This window comes from Alternaria hordeiaustralica, assembly GCF_023758085.1.
Source record: "Alternaria hordeiaustralica strain BMP 2776 chromosome Unknown scaffold_1, whole genome shotgun sequence".
Classification (NCBI taxonomy): domain Eukaryota; kingdom Fungi; phylum Ascomycota; class Dothideomycetes; order Pleosporales; family Pleosporaceae; genus Alternaria; species Alternaria hordeiaustralica.
This window is the reverse complement of record NW_026056773.1, coordinates 220,414-242,590: the sequence shown is the minus strand read 5'-3', so window position 1 is coordinate 242,590 and position 22,177 is coordinate 220,414. Positions and strand designations below refer to the sequence as shown.

Here is a 22,177-nt window from a genome sequence, read left to right as displayed (position 1 = left end):
AGTTTGTACGACTCAGGGCTGGTGAAGTTCCAGCTGATCTTGAACCGTCAAATTGGCGGGTACCTCTGCGCTTTTCGAGCCGAAGTTGATGAAGTCTCTCTTCCTGATGTGCGGCTTCTTTCGTACGCTGCTCCTGTCTAGCAAGATAGACGTCTCGAACGCTGGTGTATCGGTCTAGACGATGAGGATTCTTGCTATGATATGGGTTAAGCTGAGGTCCTAGTGCAATTCTCTCCGCAAGGGTTGGGGGAAGAGCTGGCTGCGAGTGTCTCCTTGACCGGCTTGAAGTTTGGGTAGAAGTTTGAGATGCGCTCGACGTGCTTGATCTGATCGAGATGGGTCTAGTGCCGGATCCTGTGGAGTTAGCTCTCGCTAGGCCGGGTCGCCCGTATGGGGGATCCAGGATGGTCGTTTCTTGTATGGTTGCGAGCTTTAGGCTCTGCCGATATTGTTCTTGCCAATACCAGGCTGGAGGTGCGCAGGTACCGCAGGTAAATGGGAACGTTGTTACGTTCGCGAATCGGCCCTGCTGAAGTCTGCGGTCAACTCTGATCTCACGACCTTCACCATGAAACTTGGCGCGCACCTAACGTGGAGTGGTCACCTTCGGTGCCGACGAACTTCAGATGAAGATACAGATCTGTAACGGTATATGGGAGAAGCGGAGAAGGTCGAGCTAGCGTGTGCCGGGTGGTAACAGGTGTTCAAGGTAGTGTTGCTGGCGGTGGGCCAAAGGATGAGATGGACACTGAGGTGATAGGTGCTCAGAGAGGATGCTGTTCGATAGCCGGAAGGCTGTGCCTAGGTATTGGTAAGCGCTCAGCAATAGACCAAATTGTGAGTGACGAGGAAGTTGGTATGACGAAGTTGTTGTTTGTTGGGGCCACGATGGGTCGTCGCTGCCATCCGATCGACGTCTTGCACACTCATTTTTAGCCAAGAAGGAGCGCTGCCCGACGTCACTCGAAGTGCAGGAGCGAACGTCAAACTACTGCAATCACGTCATATGGCCAAGAGTAGCCAACCGGCGATGACGAAACGATGTGAAGTATAGAAGTAAACGGTATCTAAGCAGATCTGAACAATAACCCCCACTCTGTTCCACCGATGGTATCCTGTCCTTCCGTGTCCCGATCTTCCATGCAAATGCCCACACACTAACGCTTCAAGTACAATTATGCTATTCGATACACACTACACCACGCACCCAAACACACCACCACTATGTTACTGAAACCGGGAGGCGTTAGACTGAACCGTGTGGAGAAGAAGCGCAGAACGTGTGAGTGGCTCTGTAGGCTTCCGCGCGTCCACGTTCTGGAACAGAATTCGTGCTTCGGCATCCAGCATCTAACCGGAGAACCTGAACCGCGAAGCTTCCAGTCTACCGAGGCCTTCGCGGGGCGCAACGTTCCGGCGTCGGTAACTAGTGGTGAAGTCTTGTAGGATAGTCCTTATCATCCTGACATCGCCAGTTTGGATACGTTGTCGAATGTTATTTAGGAATCGCTCGCTCTCTTGAGGTGTGATACTGCCTTGGGGTAACATGCCAACGGTACTAGCTACCCACTGAGCGACCTGCTCAGGCATAAGCTCGAACAGGTCGAGGAGCACGCCAGAAGAGTCCGCGAAGCAGCCCTCGGGGAAGCTGTACATCATGCCAGTCATGATGCGCTGGACTAGTTGAACGCCAGCACCCATGACAAGTTGCTTGACGCGGTTCCGCAGTTGCTCGGGCACTTCGTGACGCGTGTTGTCGAAGCTAGATGAGGGCGACGAGTTGCGACCGTATCCAAGCAAGTCGCGTAGGAAGTGCAGCACTGCGATGATGGGATCCTCCTTGAGCAGTGTCAGGGAACTGCAGGCTGCAAGGAGAACAGTGTCCATGAGTGGCGACATGATCGATTCTGAGGGAAAGTAGAGTGCCATGTCGGCAGCAAGGCGGAAGTAGTCCTCGATGAGGTCAGGAAGCTCCTCTGGAGGCAGGTCGCTCAGTATCCGTAGGAAGGTCTTCGCTTGCTGCTCGTAGAACTGGTAGACGTCGTTTGCTAGACTTGGGTCGACATCGTCTACACCCTGCGAAAACTCTCGCACTATCGACGCCGTCGCCCATAGGAAGCAACCCTGCCTTGACTTGTCGAAGCCCTCAATCAACTTAGTCGCGAGATCTGGTAGGAGTGGACGCATGGCTGTACGGTAGGAGAGCACCATGTACCGCCAGCATCGACAGACACGTTCGAGGATAGGTATGCTTGCGTTGAAGTGCGTGATCATGTTAGCGAGAGTAGGGAATATCTCTTGGCAGTACTTGACAGCGGGATGTTCTTGACCGGCTGGAATCTCTGGCCTGACCATCTCGAAGAAGATGGTCAAGAGATTGATCTTGTCGGCGATTAGCTTTTGATCCGCCTCATCCTTTGCTTGACGCGCAACTTCGATGAGGTGAGCCATGACCGGGTCGAGGTAGAGCTTGAGTGTTGCTAGAAGCTGATCGTTGGGTACCCTAGCGACTACTGACGCGACACCTTCTGTAATCTCTTCCTGACTGCTGATCGGCAATTTGTTGAGGTTCTTCGCATAGAATTGTTGAAGAGGGCCAACGAAGTTGACCAGCAGGCTCGCGCAGTCGTTGCAGAAGAATTTGAATGATAGCGCAGCGGCTCGGATTACGTCCTTGGCAGAATGATCGAAGGCTGCCATGATGTAATCCAGTTGTAACTGAAGCGTATCGGGGTGCTGTGCGGTCCACTCGGTGTATCTTCCCAGAGCCATGACAGCCTGGAAGCGTAGCTTGTGGTGGTCGGGTATGCCTGCGATGAGGGGGATCAGGCGAGGTAGCATTATGTTCTCGTCCGGAGGTACCATGCGACCCATAGCCCTAACAGCGAACAAAGGCGCTTCCAGCTTCTGCCACTCGGGCACACTGTTTGCACTAGCCTGAGCGCCATATGTTTGCACCCATTGTTGCATGAGGTCGTAGGGCTTTTGAAGACACTCGACGACGCCCATGACCTCGCAGCAGTCCTTCAGCACATCGCCCATCTGATGACGGAACTCGCGGAACTTTTCTTCCTGGTCGCGATCGCCCTCGAACAGATCCTTCTCGTCGCCAGACTCCGGCTTGGGGAACTCCAGGTGACCAATCATGATGTCTACCAGCTTAGAGTAGATATCCATGCACTGGTTGCGCGCTTCGGCATATTTGTCGATGGTGAGATACTGCTTAAGATCATACCAGAACTTGAACGTGTGAGATATGGCATCCCTCTCCTTGTCCAATGCAGCTGTCGCAAGTATGGCTTGTACCAGGGCGCGGAAGTCGGTCGGCAGGCGAGCGATAAGAATGACCCATGATTCTCCAGCTTCGGCGAATATCCTGGCGATGCCCTTGAACTTTTCTGTATCCTCCTCTTGAGCTGCCTCGGCGAGCTTGGTTTGGAGGTTGATGACTTGGGGGTAGAGGACCATTATCGACTGGAGGGTCTCGTCGACATCTCTGGTCTCGGCGATCAGGGCGCTCAAACACTCAACAGCGGCCTCGAATGGATCATCCAGGGACAGATCCTCGACGATGATCTTGAGAAGGGGAGAGTTTATGATGGCATCCAGTGGTATCTCGCGTATCCAGGAAGTAATGCAGTTTAGTAACTGTGGGTTTTGCGCGGCAGCGGCTATTCAAAGTCAGTGGAAGTGGATTGGAAGAAAGGCTGTAGACGTACGGGAAGATGTGCCATATCGTATGAGAAGCTCCAGGGCTTGTTGGGCGTTGTCGTCGATCAACTCGGCCGTCCTCATAGTCAACTCGTGTTCCTGACCACCACATATTAGACTACAACTCTACTATCATATGTCGACGCCGCGGGGAATAGTTGCCGTGGGCTGATGACGGGGCGCGGCTCGTTCGGACGTACTGTGAGAGCGATCTTGCGTCCATGCGTGACTTCTTCGGGGAGAACGCGGAGGAAGTCTAAGACGCAAGGGAGCGTTGCTGGATCTGAGCCGAGGGCGTTGACAACGTCTTTGAGGACATCCTTCCACTCGGTCATCTGTATGGCCAGATTCGCCAGGCACACGCATAGCTGCAGACGTATGGGCTTGGGTCCGGCGTGGAATGTCGCCAAATTCCGCATGATGGATGCTCGGAGCTCTGGCAGCTGTGCGCGAGGCACTTGGTGGAGGTCGTATACGATCTGACATGTTAGCATAGCCCAAGTACGGAGTAGTGACGACTCACCTTTCCCTTGAGTGTGGTAGCAGCAAAAAGCTTGGCAGCGGCATCTGCTGAGTTTGCCTCTAGCATAGCCAGTGTGGTTGTCCATGCCTCTTCCTGTCACATATCAGCCCCTCATGCTCCTGAACGCGTGCCCATGCTACGTACCGACTTCTGGAACTGCTCCAGAAACTGATGTGCCTGCTCTTTCTGCGCGCGATCCGCCTGCGAAGACATGGTGTTGTGCGCCGCCAGCACAGGGTCGAAGACCTGCTGTCCGTTGGCAGCCATGGTGAGGGAATTGGGCGTGGTAGTGGGGGGACGGATGCGGATACTGCTCGGAGCAAGACGGCGGGGCGTGGATTATATTGCGCGCATCAACTGACTTATTACCAGGGTGCAGCGGAAGGAAGGTGTAAGCGGAGAGTAGGCAGGCAGGGCGGCAGTTGTTGTGGTGGTGGTGAGTTTGTTCGGAGACGGGAAGTTGCGTTCGGTCGCATAGTCAAAGCAGCACGAAGATCCCCACGTTGGTGCCAAGGCGTTTGTGACCGCTCAGGTCGCGCCAGAAATGTTCCTGCAACCACAGCTCTCCTCCGAGCCTCTCCCCACATTGCGCCCCGACTCCCCCCCTACGACTACGAGAATTACCGGAGACGCGCATTCAAATCTTCACAATGACTGGACGTGGTGGTCAGTATATCTGCGCTGTTTGACGACGACTAGCTAACTTGTGCAGGCCGCGGTGGAGGAAAGGGTACGACAGCTCCCACATGCATGCGCCGCGACAGCAGCTAATGACTTTGCAGTTCTCCTTCCTCCTATCAACTTCATCTTCAAGCTCCTGCAATCACGGGCGACCATCTCGGTATGGCTGTACGAGAACCTGGGCATGCGCATTGAGGGAAAGCTGAGGGTACGACTGCCTAACTACCTCAATATGACCGCTGCTAATAGTTGTGTAGGGTTTCGACGAATTCATGAACCTCGTTATCGACGACGCTATCGAAGTCACGCTCGCGAAGAAGGACACACCAGAGGAGAGGCGCAATGTCGGCCAGATCCTGTTGAAGGGCGACAACATCTCTCTCATCCAGCAACTCCAATAAGCGCGAACGCCAACTCACCCCCGCACAGTCGCAAAGACATATATTGGACACGGCGCATACGCCAGGCTGGGAGGAAGACAGGGCCATGTAGTGCGGACGATCTCATGCAAAAGTTTGTGGGACGATATCAAGGCTCCACGCGACGGAGCTCGCCATCACCAGTGATCAAGGCGTCCAGGCGGAAATCAGAGGCGTCCATGGGAACCGACTCGTTTGGTGGCAGGAACTGCTCTGTTAACGAGAGGCCAACTTCAACTTGGTTAGTTAGCCCTCCAAATACACAATACCAGTAGTTCTTACCGCGAAAAGGCATGCGCGATACCTGGTGACAGCGCGTCAAGAAATAGTCGTAGAAACCTTTGCCGTGGCCCAGCCGGCCGAACTGCGAGTCGAAAGCCATACCCGGCATGACGATCAGATCAAGGCCGGCACTTAGACCATCGGTTTCTCCATTCGTGATGCCGGTACCACCAAAGCAGTTTGCACGTGACGATATGGAGTCTTTGCTCGGTGTGGGAATACCCCATTTGTCGGGTTCCAAAGATTCAAAGTCTTTCATCGACTGCAGCTCCACCATGTCCATGATGGACTTTGGCTGGCCATCTTTGGGTGCGTCCAATTTATAGGTGTAGGGAATGAAAACCTTCTTGCCCTCATCAAACGCATTGCGCACGATCTCGCTCGTGGATATCTCACCGCCCGGCATAGACAGGTAGACGCTTATTCTGCGCGCCGCCTTGTACTCGGGCATGGACAGTAGGGTTTTGGTTGCATTAGATGCTTGGGAGCATCAGTAGACGCAGCAACAAGATAATGCATGACGTACTTTGCGTGGCAGCAACCGCGTCGGGTATACCTTTCAAGACATCCCTAATCTTGGATCGCAATTCCTTCTTGACAGCTGCTAGTGATGCGGCCATAGCGTCTTTTGATTGCAAGCGTAACGGCGTTCCAAGTGTACAAAGATAGCGCCGGTACTCCGGATGTCGTATCTGGTGTTGGTACTGAGATGGGTTGCAGCAGAGAGCAACAGATGTCCTGATCGCACCGGCAAATATATAGGGAGTCGTCGCAAAGCAAAAAATGACCGAAACAGCTAAAAGATGCGCTGCGGGTGCGGGCGATGATGTCGGGCTTGCCCACCGGAGGCCGGTGATGATCTGCAAGTAGCCGCGTGATCCCTGTCGATTGGACCCAAGCCAGGAGGCGGCGACACTCAAACATTCCCAAACATCCTCCCTCAACAACCACCCACGCCCGCCTCATCTACCCACCACCCCTACGCCCTCCTGCCTTCGTGCACCCACGCTCGCTTCCGCACACCACCGACCGTCCACACTCGTTCTCTCACGCCCACGCCCACACACCGCACCCATCATGTTGTCACGGATAGCCGCCCTACTGCTCTCAGGAGTCGCAGTCCTGCATGCGCAAGCCCAAACTGCTGCCGTTCCTGCAGAACTCGTTGGCACATGGACAAGCAAGTCGAATTCGACCATGACCGGACCTGTATGCGCATCGATCCATGTCCGCAGAGGAGACAAGACTAACCACCCGCATAGGACTTCTACGACCCTGTCAACGAGAAATTCACCGAGCCCAAACACACCGGCATCAGCTACTCCTTTACCGCGGATGGCCATTTTGAATCGGCATACTATCGCGCAATCGCAAATCGTACGTTGCCCGCAGTTACCTCAGCACTACCCGGATAGACACCATAGGATAGCAGAGCGTCCGCTGACAAGCATTACAGCCACCAATCCCAAATGCCCCCAGGGCATAATCCAATGGCAACACGGAAGCTACGAGAAAACGGCAACGGGCGGCCTCGTCCTCAAGCCCATCAAGGTGGACGGCAGACAACTATACTCCGACCCGTGCCAGTACAAGACCGCCGTCTACACCCGATACAACGCGACCGAGAAGTTCAAGGTATGTCGAGATGCCGAAATCCAAATATGCCGTACTGACCTATCAACAGCAATACGAATACGTCGCCTCGGACCAGTACCACGTAGGCACCCCACGCATCACGCTCTTCAAGTCCGACGGCGCCCCGATGATGCCTCTCTACCTCGCCATGAAGTCACCCAAGATGCTCCCCACCACGACACTCAACCCCCTCGTTACCCAAACCGCCGCATCCAAGAACTCCAAGCGCGGCGAACTACCCATGAACCACGAAGTCATCTACGCGCGAACAACCGGTGCCGTCAGGGCTGACCAATGGTGGTGGTTCGGCGTTTTCATGACTGCTGGTGGAGGATTCCTCTACTACTTCTTCTAGACGCGACGAAGAAATAACGGCAGTAGTCGGGGAGCAACAGTCGCGCAATCGCGGCGATTATGGGGTTGGGCGCAATATCGGAGTTTTTGGCATAATTAAGATCACACGGCAACGCAGCATAATCCTTGTTTCATCTGGATCTTCACAACACGACATGATTCTTGCTGGGTGTTCAAAGAAGGAAGAGAGGCGTTTGGTGGCATCCATCCATCCCATCGGCAACACGAGTCATCAAAGATATCAAAAACTCATGTTCAGCAAGCAAGGCGCGATTTTGGGATCTTTTCTTTCGGGGCGGCATATGTAGACAAATTTACGGTTTTCTTCAAAGTTTACATGCTACACGCATTTCTGTGTCAATGTTCCCTAGGGCGTCTATGTGTGTTGGTAGATTGGTAGACCAACGTCCTAGCCGATGGGGCCGACGTCAACAAAAACACACACAAACGACTTCTGCTGGTACGCTAATGTCGTCTCTATATGCAAACTTATCTACACTATACATGTCCATCCATCGCCCTGACAACATAGCAACAAGAGAATAAGATAACAAGATGATAAGCTAACGTATATCTTAACCTCAGACTTCCTCCACGCTTTCTAAACTTCAATGGGGCGGATGTTCCAGCCTCCTCAATACTGTCTTGTTCTTTTCTAAGATGATGGGTGTATTGTATGGTATTGTATTGTGTGGGTTCGTAACGAGTCGTTATTGCGTTAGGCGTCAAGCGTGGTTACTGTTGGAAATTAAAACGGTAACGAAGGTACACTGGATGACGGGAAGTTGCTCGAAGCAAGAGGCGTATGTGAGAGCTTTCAGATAAAAGACGTTGCGTTGTCGTAGGGTGGTGTGTATGCTCTGATACCAAAGGATGCACGGATAGACATAGAGACGATGGCGTGCTTTTGTTGGTGTTGCGAAGATGGTATGTTTCGATGCGCGAGTGGCGTGTAGGTCCTGTTCTTTCCAGTGGGGAATGAAAGGGTAGAGGGGTTCTCTGCGCCTAACCCTTCGAGACGGGGTTTGTGGTATGCTGATGAAGCTGGCGACGTTCGTTCCCTGCGTCGGTTCCGAATCCTGTGCCTCTGGCGCGTTTGGATGAGTACCTGACGAGGTCTTCCGCGATCTGCTTTCTGTGCACCCTTTCCTCCTCTCATATTCTTATCTTGATTCGTCCACCTACACCAATTTCTCCCTCTCCTCCATCCCATCCTCCCTACCCCCTCAAAGCCCAAACCTCTCCATCCCAACCCTAAGATCCTCCTCTGTCCCCAAAAGATTCATAGCCCAAGGCGGTCTCTGACTCTTAACCACAAACCTCGTCTCACCAATCTCCTGCACCCTCCCCTCTTCCCTCTCCTTTCCTCTCATACCCTCCCTATTAACCTCAGTCTCAATCTCCTCCCTATCAACAGGCTGCACCTTCTTAGTCCTCCTCTTATACGGCGGCCCCCTCCCCATCTCCGCCGCCTTCTCCCACGCCGTCTCACACCCCTTTGCGATAATACCCGCGCTAGCCCACCCCGTTTTCTTATCCGTTTCGAGCAACCGCGTGATGAGCCACTCACGCTGCCGCGGGTCCTGGAATGTGATTCCAGCGAAGAAGAGGGAGAGGGTTGATTCTGTTAGGACGGCGCCGAGGAAAGGGGAGAGGTCAGTTGTAACGGGTATGCTGACGCTAGCCCATATACGGCCGATGAGCATGCAGTAAGGTGCTGTGACGGAGGCGCAGACTCCGGCGGCCATTTGTGCGGCGGGTGGCATGCCAGGATGGGATCTCAAAAGGATGATTTTGGAGAGATAGGCGAGGCCCCATAGGATGGATATGTCGTAGCTTCTGTGAAGGATGGCTGGGCCGAAGGGTGTCATGTTTCCGTGTTCGTGGGGCCGGGCTCCTGGTACGGGCGGTGGGTAGGTGTCTTCTGGTAATGGAGCAAAGCCTTCGCTTTGTTCTAGAACTCGTAAGACGGATGTGTGGGCGTCCATTATGGTTTCCCATTCTGAGACTGCTTTCTCGTATAGGGTGGGTAGGTCGGCGTGTTGCGGATTGGGTACGTTGGGGGTAGGGGGTGAGCGTTCGTAGTTTGGGTTTTCGTAGCTGGAGAGGATGGGGCCGGGGCCTGCGGAGGGGGCCATGCCGTAGAAATTGGGCATGGGTGGTGGTTGGCTTCGGGGTGGTCCTCCAGTCGATCCAGGTGGTGGGCCAAAGCCAGGTGGTGGCTGTGGTGGTCCTTGCCCTGTCCATCCTGGTGGTGGAGGTCCCTTCCATCCTGGCGGCGGACCTTGCATTTGAGGTGGAGGTCCTCCAGAACCCGCATGTATTTGTTGTTGACCAGGTGGGCCGCTGGGAGGCGGTCCCATACTGCCAAAACCGGGCATACCCGGGCGAGGTCGCCATCCTCCATCCGCTTCCACTTGTCGAAGTTTGCGAGTGCGGTCTCGAACTGTAAAGTCTGCGATGCGACCTAGGAGGAGGATGATGTGATCGTGGGAGCCATAAAGGGCGTCGGTCCGACCGAGTGGTGCTCTTGGAGGACAATCGGACCATTTGCGGTAGGGGTTACTGCTTGATGTCAGTCGCAAGTTCTAGATCTAGACCGGAGTTACTTACATAAGACGATGGCCGCTCACAATGCTCTGATAAACATCATGCCTAGCATATGACCAATAGATATCCTGAAGCGTCTCGTAGCTCTGCAGATCCAATTTCACGGGTATGTTTTGCCGCGCGTCGTGTCTTGCGCCATTATCTTCAAACACCATCCCAAAGTCGTCGTAGTTAACCTTCTTCCCCACGATCGTGCTCACAAGCCCCTGGTCTGGCATCAAAGCGCTGTCTTTGAGCCGTTGGTCGAACTGTCGTTGATCAAATAGCATCTCCGGATTCTGATGTGGGAATTGTCGTTCCATCGCAGTTTGTGCTGCTCGCATTCGTCTGTACTCACGCGTAAGTGACCGGAAGTCGAGCTCGGTGATCAGGCGCTGGGCGCCGACGAGATGTGTTCCCCATTTTACGTGCTCTGCGGTCCATACTTCGTAGAAGGCCAGGAGCAAGGAAGTCGCTAGTGTGTTTGTTGATAGACGTTTTGTAGGGTTGCCGAGAGAGCGCACGAGGCGTTTAAGTGAATATGCATAGTGTTTGTAGGACGGCGTTATAGAAGCACCCTGCAGTCTTGCGATGTGCAGGCTTGCAAGCGCTAGCATGGCGTGTAAAAGTCCTTGGTGGCTCAGAGCCTTCAAAGGTAATGTATGTGTCCATAGTCCTTGCTGAGCTGGGTGTGTAGTGCTTTCGAAGATGAGAGTGGGATTTCGGGGATTTCGTTCGTACATCGACAGTGTAGGTCCGGTCTATGATATGTTAGTAAACACTGCCCAGTTCGGTAGATCACAATCTAACGATCCCGTCAAACTTACCACATGAATGTAGTGCGCGAAAACCCTCGCAGTCTTGGGATTGCGCAGGGGGCTTGCTGCATACTCCGGTCTATAGTGCGACAGTAACCCGTCGTACAAGAACGCATCGTATCGTCTGATTCCAAGCTCATTGTAATTCTCGAGGTGTATGCGACGTATGTTACTGAATTCCTTGCTCGCAAGTAGGGCCTGCTCGTCCTCGACTGTTTCCGCTTCAAACATCTCTTCGTCCGATTGAACGTCCCAGTAGTCGTCGTCCTCGTTTTCGATCGCGGCTTCGTCGAGAACCTGCGTAGGACTGACATGATCGTCGATATCGAATCCGCCGAGGAGAAGTTGCGGTTGAGATCGTTGCTTTCGTGATACGGCGGTAGGTTGGTCTGTATTCACCACTGGTCAGCCTGGAAACATTCACGGACATGTACAGATAATAAAGAGTAGCGTGCTGTCGCACCTGGGGTGACTTAAGGAATCCCAGGCTTAGAAGACATGCACGAATTTATGGATTGACAATGGGTTGGGACACGAAGAGAATAACGATAGTCATTGGGGTATATGAGGTTTTAACTAGACACGAGACATACCGAGGACAGGCTGAGACATATACTTTACATCTGGGGTCATATCATGAATGGGCATCTGCACAGGAGGATAGCTTGCATGACTGAAGTCAGCGTGAGAAACTGCTGCTGGGTAATTGTGAGTTCCAACGTGGCTGAAGCTCGGGGGGCCTCCTTGCGGAGGGTGTACGGGAGCATGCGGATGACCATCGTATCTTTGCATGCCCGGTGGCGCTTCCGTGTAGTGAGGATACTGGTCGCTTCGCGGTGATACACTCGAATAATCCCGATAGGAACCTTCGGCTTGTTGGCTATCAGACCGGTAGGATTGTGGATAGTGTGGCGGGGGCTGAGGGACTGCGGCTTTTATAGCGGGTTCGTGGCTGTAAGGAACCGAGACTGGTGGATATGGCGCGCTCTGGGTATATTGAATGGGCGGTTGAAATGTGCCGTGTGAATCGTGCCTATACTGTGTCTGTGGGCTGGTGTGCATAGACTGAGGGGGCGGGAAATATGAAGCGGTAGGCGTATGACCATGTGGAGGGTGGTTTGGCGAAGAAAGCGGCTGTTGGTGAAGAGGTGATGGCAGAGGTTGTTGATGAGGCTGTTGATAAGCCTGATCGTGTGTGTAGCCATGGGTCACTCCAGGGTAAGCTTGTGGGGGTTCCAAAGGCCCTGAAGTTTGGTTCGCGTCCATGTGGGAGAAGTCGAAGCTACCGTGCGGGCGTGGCTGGATTGGACCAAGCATGCCCTCTTGCATGCCGGTAGTTGGCTCGGGCCCTCGATATGATTGATTGCGTGTGCCAGGAAGCATGGAGGTGTGATATTGGATGGTGCTGACAACGCCTGGGTGATTCGGCCAGTCGCCAATCGGTGGTTTGAAGATGACTCGTTGGTTGTAGCCCTCGCACTGGCGTTTGGACTTGATGCAGTTGTTGCAAGTAGGTCTCTCTTCACCACACTTTATGCGGCGTTTTCGGCAGGTGAGACATCCGGTTTTGGTCCTCTTTCTCATCTTGGAGTTGGTAGCAGACCCTGAGAGGCCTGTTGGTGACACATCGCCCGGGCCTCCCGAGATTGGGGCGGGCGCCATACTGTCCATGGATTCGAGTAAAGAGATAGAGGTAACAACAAGCGAGTCTGTAGCACTTAGTACGAAGCTACAAGGCCATATAAGGGACGTAAGACTGGGATGACATACCTGAGTAATCTTCGATCCTGAGGAATGGGGGCACAAGATCGGCGGGCTGATGTTGGTCCGCTTGGAAGCGGGTACGGAGCCAAGATCGATTAACCTCGCAGCAGTGCCGATCTGAATGGTTGAATCCTGCGGGGCGCCAGTGACGAGGCAGTCAAGCTTCACGGGCGACTGGGTTAAAGATGAAAGTGATGGTGTCGTCTTGTAGGAATCCAGGGCTCAAAGGCAAGAACAAATCTACTCAGGGAGAGTCGATCATTCAACCCACGGGAGCCATGTGGAGCCAGGGCTTCAATGTTAGTTATAACGAAGTGGGGAGCACGCACCAGGTGTCAGAGGCCGCTGGGAAGGCCAAAAGGGGAGCGAGCGGCAAGCCCGCCGCTGTTCGTGGGTACGGAAGGCTGTACGTAAAATGATAGCGCGTCCACAGTACCTACATCAGGCGTGGAATGGCCATAGGAGCAAAGGTGTTCTAGACTAGAATGGGAACTATACTTTTCTGGGGAGCGACAAGGTACATGGGGGTTGGATCAGGGTGGGCAACTGGAGTCGGATGCAGAAACAGCGGGTGCGGACACGGACTTGGAGTGTTCAGAGCAGGGCAAGAAGTCAAGTTCGATTCGGCAGCTGTCGTGCGAGGTCTCGTCGGAGTGCGTGCCAATGGACCGGGGGTATTGAAGGGCTTGCGCTAGGAGAGTGGGAGAAGAAAATTGGCGGCTGATCAACGGATCTGATGCCGGGTAGGCTAATGAGGGGGGTATGATGTTTTGCGTTGGACGTGGGTTCCCAGCCAATCTGCCCGATATAGACACTCGACTGGCGAAGCGATGGGGGTGCTTTGGTTGCGAGCGTTGGGAGATGGGCGGCGGGACGTCGGCCTGAGGAGCTAGCCTGCAATCACTTGGTGCGCTGCCGAGTTCGGAAGCGGCCACGATGCTTTGCCGAGGATCCTCACCCTTCTCGCTCCCACCCACTGCACGTCGGCAAAGCAACCTCTTTGACACTTTGCTCCACCCTGAAGCGTGCTTTGCCTGCTAGCCGCTTGGGCAGCTGTCATCAGCCTCAGTCGCGTGGAGGTTGCGTTCGTGTGCGGAGCCTGAGTGGAACGTGGGACTCGGGCGACAGCTGGCCATGCTTCTGTTCCCACGATACAAACCTTATTCCGCGCAAAAGACATTCCGTGTGCGACGCGTCTTCACGTACATATCATCCCAATCCATCACAGTGACTGGCCCAGCTGGAGCGGACGTGTACTCGCCCAGTTCAACAGCTGTGGACATTGCCAATGGCCTAGCTAGCCGCTATTGCTGCCAGGCCTCCAGGAATCGCGCAATTGCCACGGTGGTCTGCTCTGATTGCCTCTGATACATGGCTCTATCACTACCAGAAGCGGCATGGTGCTGATCGACTGATGGCGTCGTCTCACGCGCGCCGGCCAACGAGCTTAAGCATCCGCCAATTAACCTATACCATCAACCACCCTACCGGACCTTCTGTCTAGTTTCGCGCGTTTGATTCACCGAGCACCCCGGACATATTTCGACGTCACTGGCACAACTGCTACTAGAGTGACCGGCATGCAAAGCATCTTCGCGCTGGTGGCGGCCCAGGGCAAGCTGAGCGGAATACCAAGCTCCGCAATCAAGAGCCATTGCCTCGGTGGCCCGCGCTTCTATTATGATTTTCGTCCAGGAATCGCGAACCCGACAGCTGGGCATCGTCAGCCTCTGATTGTGATGGCTCCCTGCCCACGAGTCGACTGCCTCGTCGACTGCCTCGTTCAGGGCTCAACGGGGTCAAGGGAGCGAGCTACCTGTGTGCTCGGCGCTATGCCTCCTCATGCCATGTGCTGATGAGCGTGCGGAATGACGATCATGTGGACTTTTGTGGGGCTCGGAATACCTCTATTTCCAGTAATGGCCGCTGAACTTCGCATTCGACATCGCGGGTACGGATGCGAAAGAGCAGCCTCACCCAGCACGCTAATGCAGCATCTTCACACCACGATTGCATTAGTGCTGCGCGCATGCACGACTCAGGGTTGGCAGAGACATAATTCTGCCTTGTTTTGTTTTTCAAAGTCAGTGTCAGACGTTCACCGGGAGAACTGTCTACTGGTCCGCTCGGCGCAGTCGCGGTCTCTTGTGCTTTTTAGTCCTGGTATATCAAACGGGTCACCGGTTTGACGGCTGCGGGTACTCTTCCCGGTTATTAAAGGATCAGGTGAAAAGGAAGACGTGCAAGTACAGTGACCTTGGGCGTCATTGTCAAGACCCTACAAACAGGGGTTGAGCCCAGGTTACCAAGGCACTGGACCCGAGATGCTGCACCTCACATTCTGGCTGCAAAAGCAACCACTTTCCGAGTCATCGGTATGTCCCGATCATGGCTGTTTACGGAAGTGACCGAACTATAAAGCCAATTTTAGACAAGGCTCTCCAAGATAACGGGATGCGGTTGAGTTGCGGTTGAGCTTGCGGCGTGGTTAGCCGGATCCGGACAGCCATTCGTGGATGACTACACCGGTGACGATCCGACGGAAGCACAGTTTGCAATTGCAATCGAGATGCATGGGTCGAAAGAGTTCTCTGCTGTGGCTGCCACGAGAAACGGAACAGCATTGGGCGTGTAGTGGTAGGTGAACGGCGACTACTGAAGGCGCCTTGCTCCAATGGGCTCACCTTAGCGACCTGGACCCTAGATCCAAAGCTTGATTTTCGACATGGGCTGATGCCATATCTACGCCCCTCATCCGCTTGCCATTCTCGACAAGGGGATTGACAGCACTCCCCACATTTGCTAGTCACTTCTGTAAGTTATTGCGAAGTGCACGTGATCGGATAGAGGCGCTGACGTCGTGTTAGGGGCAGTATACACGACTCGCTTTGAGAACATGCACGAAGTGATGCGGACATGCTCACCCGCACACCCACGTCTAAAGCGGTTTCTTCGATGTTCGGTTAGAACATCTGCCATGCCGGGTGTTACTCACGGCTATTGACTGCGGCTGATGAGTGCAGCAAGGCTTTGTTTGCGGCCTGCAATCTGAGCATCTCTTCAAAGCGACGCAGTCGCATCAGTTATCTCTTGGAGTGCTGCTGATGCTTCAGTACTCTGCCATCTCAGAGGTGTGCCCTTACATATGACGACAAGATCAACTCAACAAGCCAGTAGTCTGCAACCATGCACAATCTGACCCCGCAGCCTATATCCACTAGAGAGACGGTAGTTCCAAAGTAGTTCCAAGGTAGTTCCTGCGCGAAGTTAGTACGCGATTGTTGTTGTTTGTTTGTCTGTCACCTTCTCAAGAGGAAGAGTCAACAATGACATGGCAGTAAAGTAGCAACGGCTGATATATTAAGCTTGCTAAAGCACAGTATGCTCTCGCTCACCGCTGTCCTCAAGCGCAGCCACAGGATACCTTGAACCATCTCAGGGTTGTAGCTTGCGCAGGTACACCTCCGCCGTAACGGAAGCGTTTACACGACACTGCTAGTGCAGCGACACCTGCAGCCATACAGCACTCTACATTACACGAGCGAATTTCTCCCTCACGGCTAAAGCGAAGTTTCCCGACGCCACTGTCCACGCCACCAGCCGACAGCGTTGCCTCTTGCGAAACGTCCTTCACTGCACATGGCTTCCTTCCAAAACACCCGATTTGTCGTCATCGACCTAGCAACTAGCATGTTCCTACCCCAGGTTCTGGTGCTCGGGATCCCGCCGAAGGAACGGGGCGTATCCGAAGGAAGCTTCGGTGACATTGATCGGCTACCCATGTCAACGATCCTGGTAGGTTGCATGCATGCCATTGCAACGACACGCGGTCTTATACAAGTAGTGACTTTCGCAGGTATGGTACTTTGACTATTATCACTGTAAGTTCTGATTTTCTAACGCATTGTGGCGCGATTGCAACAGCCACTGCAGATGCTTCTTCAACCTTCTCGAATGCCGACTATATAATAGCGCCAAAACACTAATTCTTCCACATACGACCATAGTTTCAGGATAAATAGCGCTTCCCGTTCGCTCAGCGGTACTCAAGCCTGTGAACGGCGGATTAGTACCCGGGTGGGTGATCACCGGGGACCACCCGCTGTTGTATGTTTTTTGCCTTTTTTTGCAATTTTTTACCCACCAGAAAACCTCACTACCATGCTTCTCTTTTCCCAACCTCGTCACTAGAAATTCACTCCGCGGCCGCTATTCGCGTATCCAGCTCATCCCATCTGGTCATCGCATCGAGACGTCTGGCAAAACAACCTGCATACAACTAGTTATTGCTTCTGCTGCGAACTCCTGACGAACTTCGCCACCGAGGCGCAGACTATTACTTGCTACTGCAGCTAGAGTTGTTCTGCATGAAGAGATTCTTTGCTTCTCTACATTCCTTTTGGCAAACAGGTCTGGCAGACAAACCCACACCAATCCAAACCAACGGAGCTGAAAATTCGAGCAGGGCGAGATGGAAGTGACGTCTAGACCAGAAGGAAATCTAGCAAGACGGCGAATAGTTGCTACGTACAGCTGACGTTACGTGGTTTAGTCAAACAACCACTTCGTTACTGTTGTTTTCTATCGGCCCGTCGCATTACCTTTTCGTACCTGCATTTCCCCACTTCCTCAGCGACAGACTACGACATGCACCTCCTTCTAATCTTGACTAGTCGCATCGATGAGTACCGAAGTACGCTGCCGTCAACGTACGTATGCTACACTTGCTTTTACTCGGGTCGAGAGCCTGCCGGAGTCGCGTCGAGCGTACCCGACCATCTCCCAAGCTCTCTACACGGCCTGGCGTCGATCGTCAGGACCCTGGTTCGCCCGAAAGATCGTTTACATCTTATTGGGTCACTCGTATGGGCAATGCGACGTACTGTTTGACGATATGGTGTAGTGTGGTGTTGGTTCTTTACGACTCTTTTTCGGCGGTTGGCGGAGATGCTAAGTACAACACCAATTTGAACTAACTCATCGCTTTACTATTCTCGAACATACAGCGCGAGCAGCATGTTTACTCAGCACAAAAGATGACATCTGGATCGCGTATGACGATCCTGTCGATCCACGCTTGGTAAGCCTACAGTAGTATTCCTCTAAATTACCCCTCAGCAGTTCAACCAAATTTTCAAAGTCGGGTGCAGTACCAGAGTCACCAGATGGAACGAACTGGGCTGATCGGTGGGAGCTAATCTTATCTCGTGCGGAGCGAGCAGATCTGGAGTGACGACCATCCGTACGCGAGATAGTAGAGCATTGGTTAGAAGCGAATGTCGTATTTTCCTGTTTCGTCTCATGAACAGGAGATGAGAAACCGGATTGCTGAATTTCTGCGAAAGGAAAAGGAGATGAATCGCTTTATGATAGAACAGTATCCAGGTTACAGTGGATATGCAAGAGAAGTGACACGTGATCTTGAGTCTTTGGGGGAAATGGAATGGCATACCTCACTACGACAACAAGCTATAGCGACAAGGATAGACTGCATAGAGCGCGCTGCTGATAACCACATATCAAAAACACTACTTCACCTTTTTCCCAACATCCAGCAACTCACCATCACTCTCCGTTCGTCACTGCCACGCTTCTCCCCTCATGTCCTCCTCCTAGACTCATAGCAAACGCCCCTACCAACCCTCCTCCATAACCAAACACTACCCATTACCCACTTCCCAGCGCCCCCAACCTTCAAGCACCTAAGATCATCCAGATACAACATCATGGGCTGTATACCATCAACACCCAAACCCATCACTGCCCCCACCACTAACCCCTTCTCCATACCCGGCCCTAATGCCATTAACCCCAACACCACTAACCACCCACGACCATTTCGAGATAGTCCAATCTACGATCCTCCCGAATACACAGACACCAGTAAGCTGAGGTATAATCGCGGAAGTAGCGGGGTGTATAGAGGCGCATCGGGGAGTGTGTATAAGAGTAATAGAGTGTCTGATGCGACGGATATAGGGGGAGATGGAGGCGGGGACAGTGGTGGACATAGTGGCGGGGATAGCGGTGGACATGGTGGTGACCATAACCAGAGCCATAGCCATGGACACGGTGGTGATAGTGGAGGACATGATGGTGGACACAGTGGCGGGGGTAGTGGTGCAGGATGCTAAGTGCTGTGAGCGATGAAATTTGATGAACGATGGAGATGGTAGGAAGCGAAGAAATTGTGTAATGGTTCTCGTTTTGTAATTGAAGCGAATCTGATTTTGGGTATCTTTGCGCCGTTGCTGGTGAGCCAGCCTTGTACCTCTCCACTGTGCTTGCGACATGTGGTGGGCTCTCATGAGCCTTTCTCGTCGTTATGTTGTCCTTCTCTTTAATGTGAGATGATCTTTCCTCTGCTTTCAGGCATTGCCGTGTCATGACGACCCCCCTCACCGCATCATTCGAAACGGATGTCCCTCAGTGCTAAACACCCAGCTATCCAAACTCGCAACCTCGACATCCGAAAACGTAAGCCAAAGATACTTCAACGTCTCTGCAGCCCAGAAGCTTTCTTGCATATCAACCCACTTATCCTCGCCCTTTGACTTCGTATCATACACATCAGCCAGTTGTGCGTATCCAAATGGCGCTTTGCAGTGCTTTTCCATAGCTGAGAAAGCTTCCCATGCCCATTCGCGATACCGCTTGTCGCCCGTTATGCGCCATGCATAGAATAGGCTTTCCACATACTCAGGCCGGCCTTTGTATGCTGGTTCTAGTGCCCAGATACCGCTAGCCATCGCTTCTCGCTCTTGGCGGGCGGTCTCGGGGATGAAGAGCGGGTCGTCGTATCCGAATTTGGGTATCCATGCCCATGTCTCTGGGCCGATCTTGGTGGGTGTAGAGGTATACGAGTGGCGGCAGCCTTCGAGGAGGGCGAGCGCAAAGGTACGGAGGTAGGGTTCGTCGTAGAGTCGGGATGCGAGGAGGATGGTACCGGGTGCGAAGCAGGCGAGGTGCCCTTGCTGGTTTTCGTATTCCTTGTTGTATCGTCCGATGTAGAGGTGCTGCATGTAGTGATCGGGTGCTGGCGCGGATCGGGAACTGAGGTGTTTGCGTAGGGAGTACGCCGCGTCTGTAAATCGGTGTTTGTATGTGCCAAGATGGGGATCTGTTGGCGGTGCTAAGAGTGTCATCTTGACAAGGTATTCGTAGTATGAATCATGCCCGCCATCCCAGTGCCTCTGGCGGCCCACTGGCTCTCCTGTCATGATGTCGACAGGCGCGTCAACCATGCCTGACCACGGTGTCTTCCACTTCGACCATACAAGTGGCGCCCACGCGTTCGTCGAGTTCTGCGTGTATGTCAAGTTGCCAGTCAGTCTGGTCAAGACGCGGTTCTCGAGGATCGAGGAGCCAGTTCGCGCAGGGCCTATAGCGGGGTGTTGGTCGTAGCCGTGTTTGGTCGGGTCGTCGCTGAAGACGAAGGAAGGATCTGGCTCGCCCTGCTCTGTTTCAAAGTCGACACGAGGCCATGGCATGCCTGTGGGGGTGTCGTATGCTGGAGCAAGCTTCCCCGCTAGGGTGACAGCATGCTCGAGTACAAGATCGCGTGCCTCTTCGCTGAGTACGTCTTCTGGAATAAGCCCGGTGTCGTACATATCCACAATAGACAAAAGCCCGCCCAGGTATCGTATGGTGGTCTCGAAAGGGTCGACGAGGTCCTTCGCTTCGTTGAAGTCGATCGCGAGTATGTGCTCGAGAGAATGCGCCAGCTCGTCCCATAGCCCCATAAGTGCCAACGTGCTGGCGGAGTCCACGATGAAAGCTCCCCACCCATTTCTGGATGACGAATTGCCTCCTGACACAGGTAGGATGTCATCGTAGCCCCAGGCGTTCTCCCTGTACTTCCAAAAGGTATATTTCATGGCATCCCGCACGCTCTTCGCCCGTGCCTCGTCCGCCTTGCCCGTTCCATTCCAATCCGCATGTTGTATTTGTGCGCCGAACTTCGGTATGTCCCTCTCTCGAACCGTCGGGTTCTGGAACTCTTTGATGAGGAGGTACAGGGTGATGACGATGATGGCCGCGAGGAGCTTGAACGACGACTCGGGATTCCGCTCGAATTTGGACTTGCCCCAGCGGCGGAAGCCGGGCATAGTTAAAAAGTGGTGGAGGCCTTATGGTGCTGGCGGAGGCGCTCAAGAGGCGGGTGGTAATAGCGCGCACATCTGCCCAGGTGGTCTCAGGGTGCGGAGTGGGTGCGAAGGTGCGGCGATCGATGTTCAAGGTTCCAAGCTATGAGACCATGCTTGGCTCGAACGGGATGACTATTGCGTGGTGAATGAAAGAACGGTATTCAACGCTAATGAGTGAATGTACGCGACGAGTTTACACATGTGAGCGCTGACGTCGTGTCATGCTCGAGTCTGAGAGCTGCTCAGGCTTGGCGCTGAGCCCTCAGCGTCGTCATCGCGAACTTTGCGACACCAACGCGTGTGCACATCCTCAACCTCGACATGGCTGTCTGGCAGTACGTGCGCACCCTGAATACGTATGTTCCTACCACTAACATTGAGATAGATGGTTCAAGAACATACCGCCCAAGACGCGCATGATCATTGGGGTGGGCGTCATGGCGTACGCGGGCGCTGGTCTCTACATATCCGACAAGGCTGAGGAGAAATTCGGTCTCACCCCAACCGACCAAGATAGAGAGCAACTGCGAGATGTGATACCCAAGGTTTCAACTATTGAGAAGCGAACGCCATGATTCATCAAATCCTGCCCTCCACAAGATCTATTGATTCCCAGGAGGACACTGCAGACATGGTGAGTATAAAGCAAGAAGCCCTTGAATGCGAGGAACCAGCGAGACGTGGTTTTGATAATTCCTAGGGATATCCACAGCCTCATTCCCATCATGTCGCTTCGGTGTGTCACTCGGATAGAGAGGCTAAGACGAGCAGTCGGCGGCAACGGAACTTGTCACTCATGTAGTCGTCGCTTCCTGACTACTCATACTACGATCGCTTTTTGCGAGGCAGTGCTAAGAGAGAATGAATTCGCCTATCCGAACCCAACTAGGCGTCATCAGTTCGCCCTCCAATGCTTAACGACCACACTTTGTCACTAAACATTTCCACAGCAGCCACCGAGGCTATGTGTGGCTGCCGCGAGTTCCAACACGGTATAGCGTCAGGCAACAGGGTCCATCGCTATACCACATCTGCCTGCATACATGGCGCAGTACATGAATACGACACAACCTTGACGCTTACCTAATGACGATCATTTACCCGACGGTGCAAACCTGAATCTGTTTGTTGCATTATCCATGGCGTTGCATTCGTCGACGTTGATATACAACACCAACCACAGCTGAACCAATGGATCCTGCATCGTCGCCTGCGCACCACACGAGAGGGAGAAAACGCCACCGCGCCGATTCG

At 53.5% G+C, this 22,177-nt stretch overlaps 7 protein-coding genes across 7 annotated transcripts; 3 read left to right on the top strand and 4 right to left on the bottom strand.

Annotated features, from left to right (window-relative positions):
- Positions 1 to 1,350: 1,350 nt before the first annotated feature.
- Positions 1,351 to 4,501, bottom strand: J4E84_000086 (uncharacterized protein; the record flags this gene model as incomplete). The annotated part of the gene is made up of 5 exons (XM_049382730.1): positions 1,351 to 3,671; positions 3,720 to 3,810; positions 3,912 to 4,190; positions 4,235 to 4,327; positions 4,379 to 4,501. 5 exons carry the CDS (start codon positions 4,499 to 4,501, stop codon positions 1,351 to 1,353), a joined length of 2,907 nt encoding a protein of 968 aa, XP_049248248.1.
- A 383-nt stretch (positions 4,502 to 4,884) lies between these two features.
- Positions 4,885 to 5,316, top strand: J4E84_000085 (uncharacterized protein; the record flags this gene model as incomplete). The annotated part of the gene is made up of 4 exons (XM_049382729.1): positions 4,885 to 4,900; positions 4,947 to 4,964; positions 5,017 to 5,123; positions 5,173 to 5,316. 4 exons carry the CDS (start codon positions 4,885 to 4,887, stop codon positions 5,314 to 5,316), a joined length of 285 nt encoding a protein of 94 aa, XP_049248247.1.
- A 127-nt stretch (positions 5,317 to 5,443) lies between these two features.
- Positions 5,444 to 6,236, bottom strand: J4E84_000084 (uncharacterized protein; the record flags this gene model as incomplete). Its single annotated transcript, XM_049382728.1, has 2 exons — positions 5,444 to 6,096; positions 6,143 to 6,236. 2 exons carry the CDS (start codon positions 6,234 to 6,236, stop codon positions 5,444 to 5,446), a joined length of 747 nt encoding a protein of 248 aa, XP_049248246.1.
- A 457-nt stretch (positions 6,237 to 6,693) lies between these two features.
- Positions 6,694 to 7,606, top strand: J4E84_000083 (uncharacterized protein; the record flags this gene model as incomplete). Its single annotated transcript, XM_049382727.1, has 4 exons — positions 6,694 to 6,825; positions 6,879 to 6,993; positions 7,073 to 7,251; positions 7,301 to 7,606. 4 exons carry the CDS (start codon positions 6,694 to 6,696, stop codon positions 7,604 to 7,606), a joined length of 732 nt encoding a protein of 243 aa, XP_049248245.1.
- A 1,225-nt stretch (positions 7,607 to 8,831) lies between these two features.
- On the bottom strand, positions 8,832 to 11,660 carry J4E84_000082 (uncharacterized protein; the record flags this gene model as incomplete). The annotated part of the gene is made up of 4 exons (XM_049382726.1): positions 8,832 to 10,170; positions 10,219 to 10,955; positions 11,022 to 11,401; positions 11,606 to 11,660. 4 exons carry the CDS (start codon positions 11,658 to 11,660, stop codon positions 8,832 to 8,834), a joined length of 2,511 nt encoding a protein of 836 aa, XP_049248244.1.
- A 7,514-nt stretch (positions 11,661 to 19,174) lies between these two features.
- On the bottom strand, positions 19,175 to 20,884 carry J4E84_000081 (uncharacterized protein; the record flags this gene model as incomplete). Its single annotated transcript, XM_049382725.1, has 1 exon — positions 19,175 to 20,884. The coding sequence occupies one exon, from the start codon at positions 20,882 to 20,884 to the stop codon at positions 19,175 to 19,177; it is 1,710 nt and encodes a 569-aa protein (XP_049248243.1).
- Positions 20,885 to 21,244: 360 nt separating this feature from the next.
- J4E84_000080 (uncharacterized protein) lies at positions 21,245 to 21,498 on the top strand (the record flags this gene model as incomplete). The annotated part of the gene is made up of 2 exons (XM_049382724.1): positions 21,245 to 21,258; positions 21,309 to 21,498. The coding sequence occupies 2 exons, from the start codon at positions 21,245 to 21,247 to the stop codon at positions 21,496 to 21,498; spliced, it is 204 nt and encodes a 67-aa protein (XP_049248242.1).
- Positions 21,499 to 22,177: the final 679 nt, after the last annotated feature.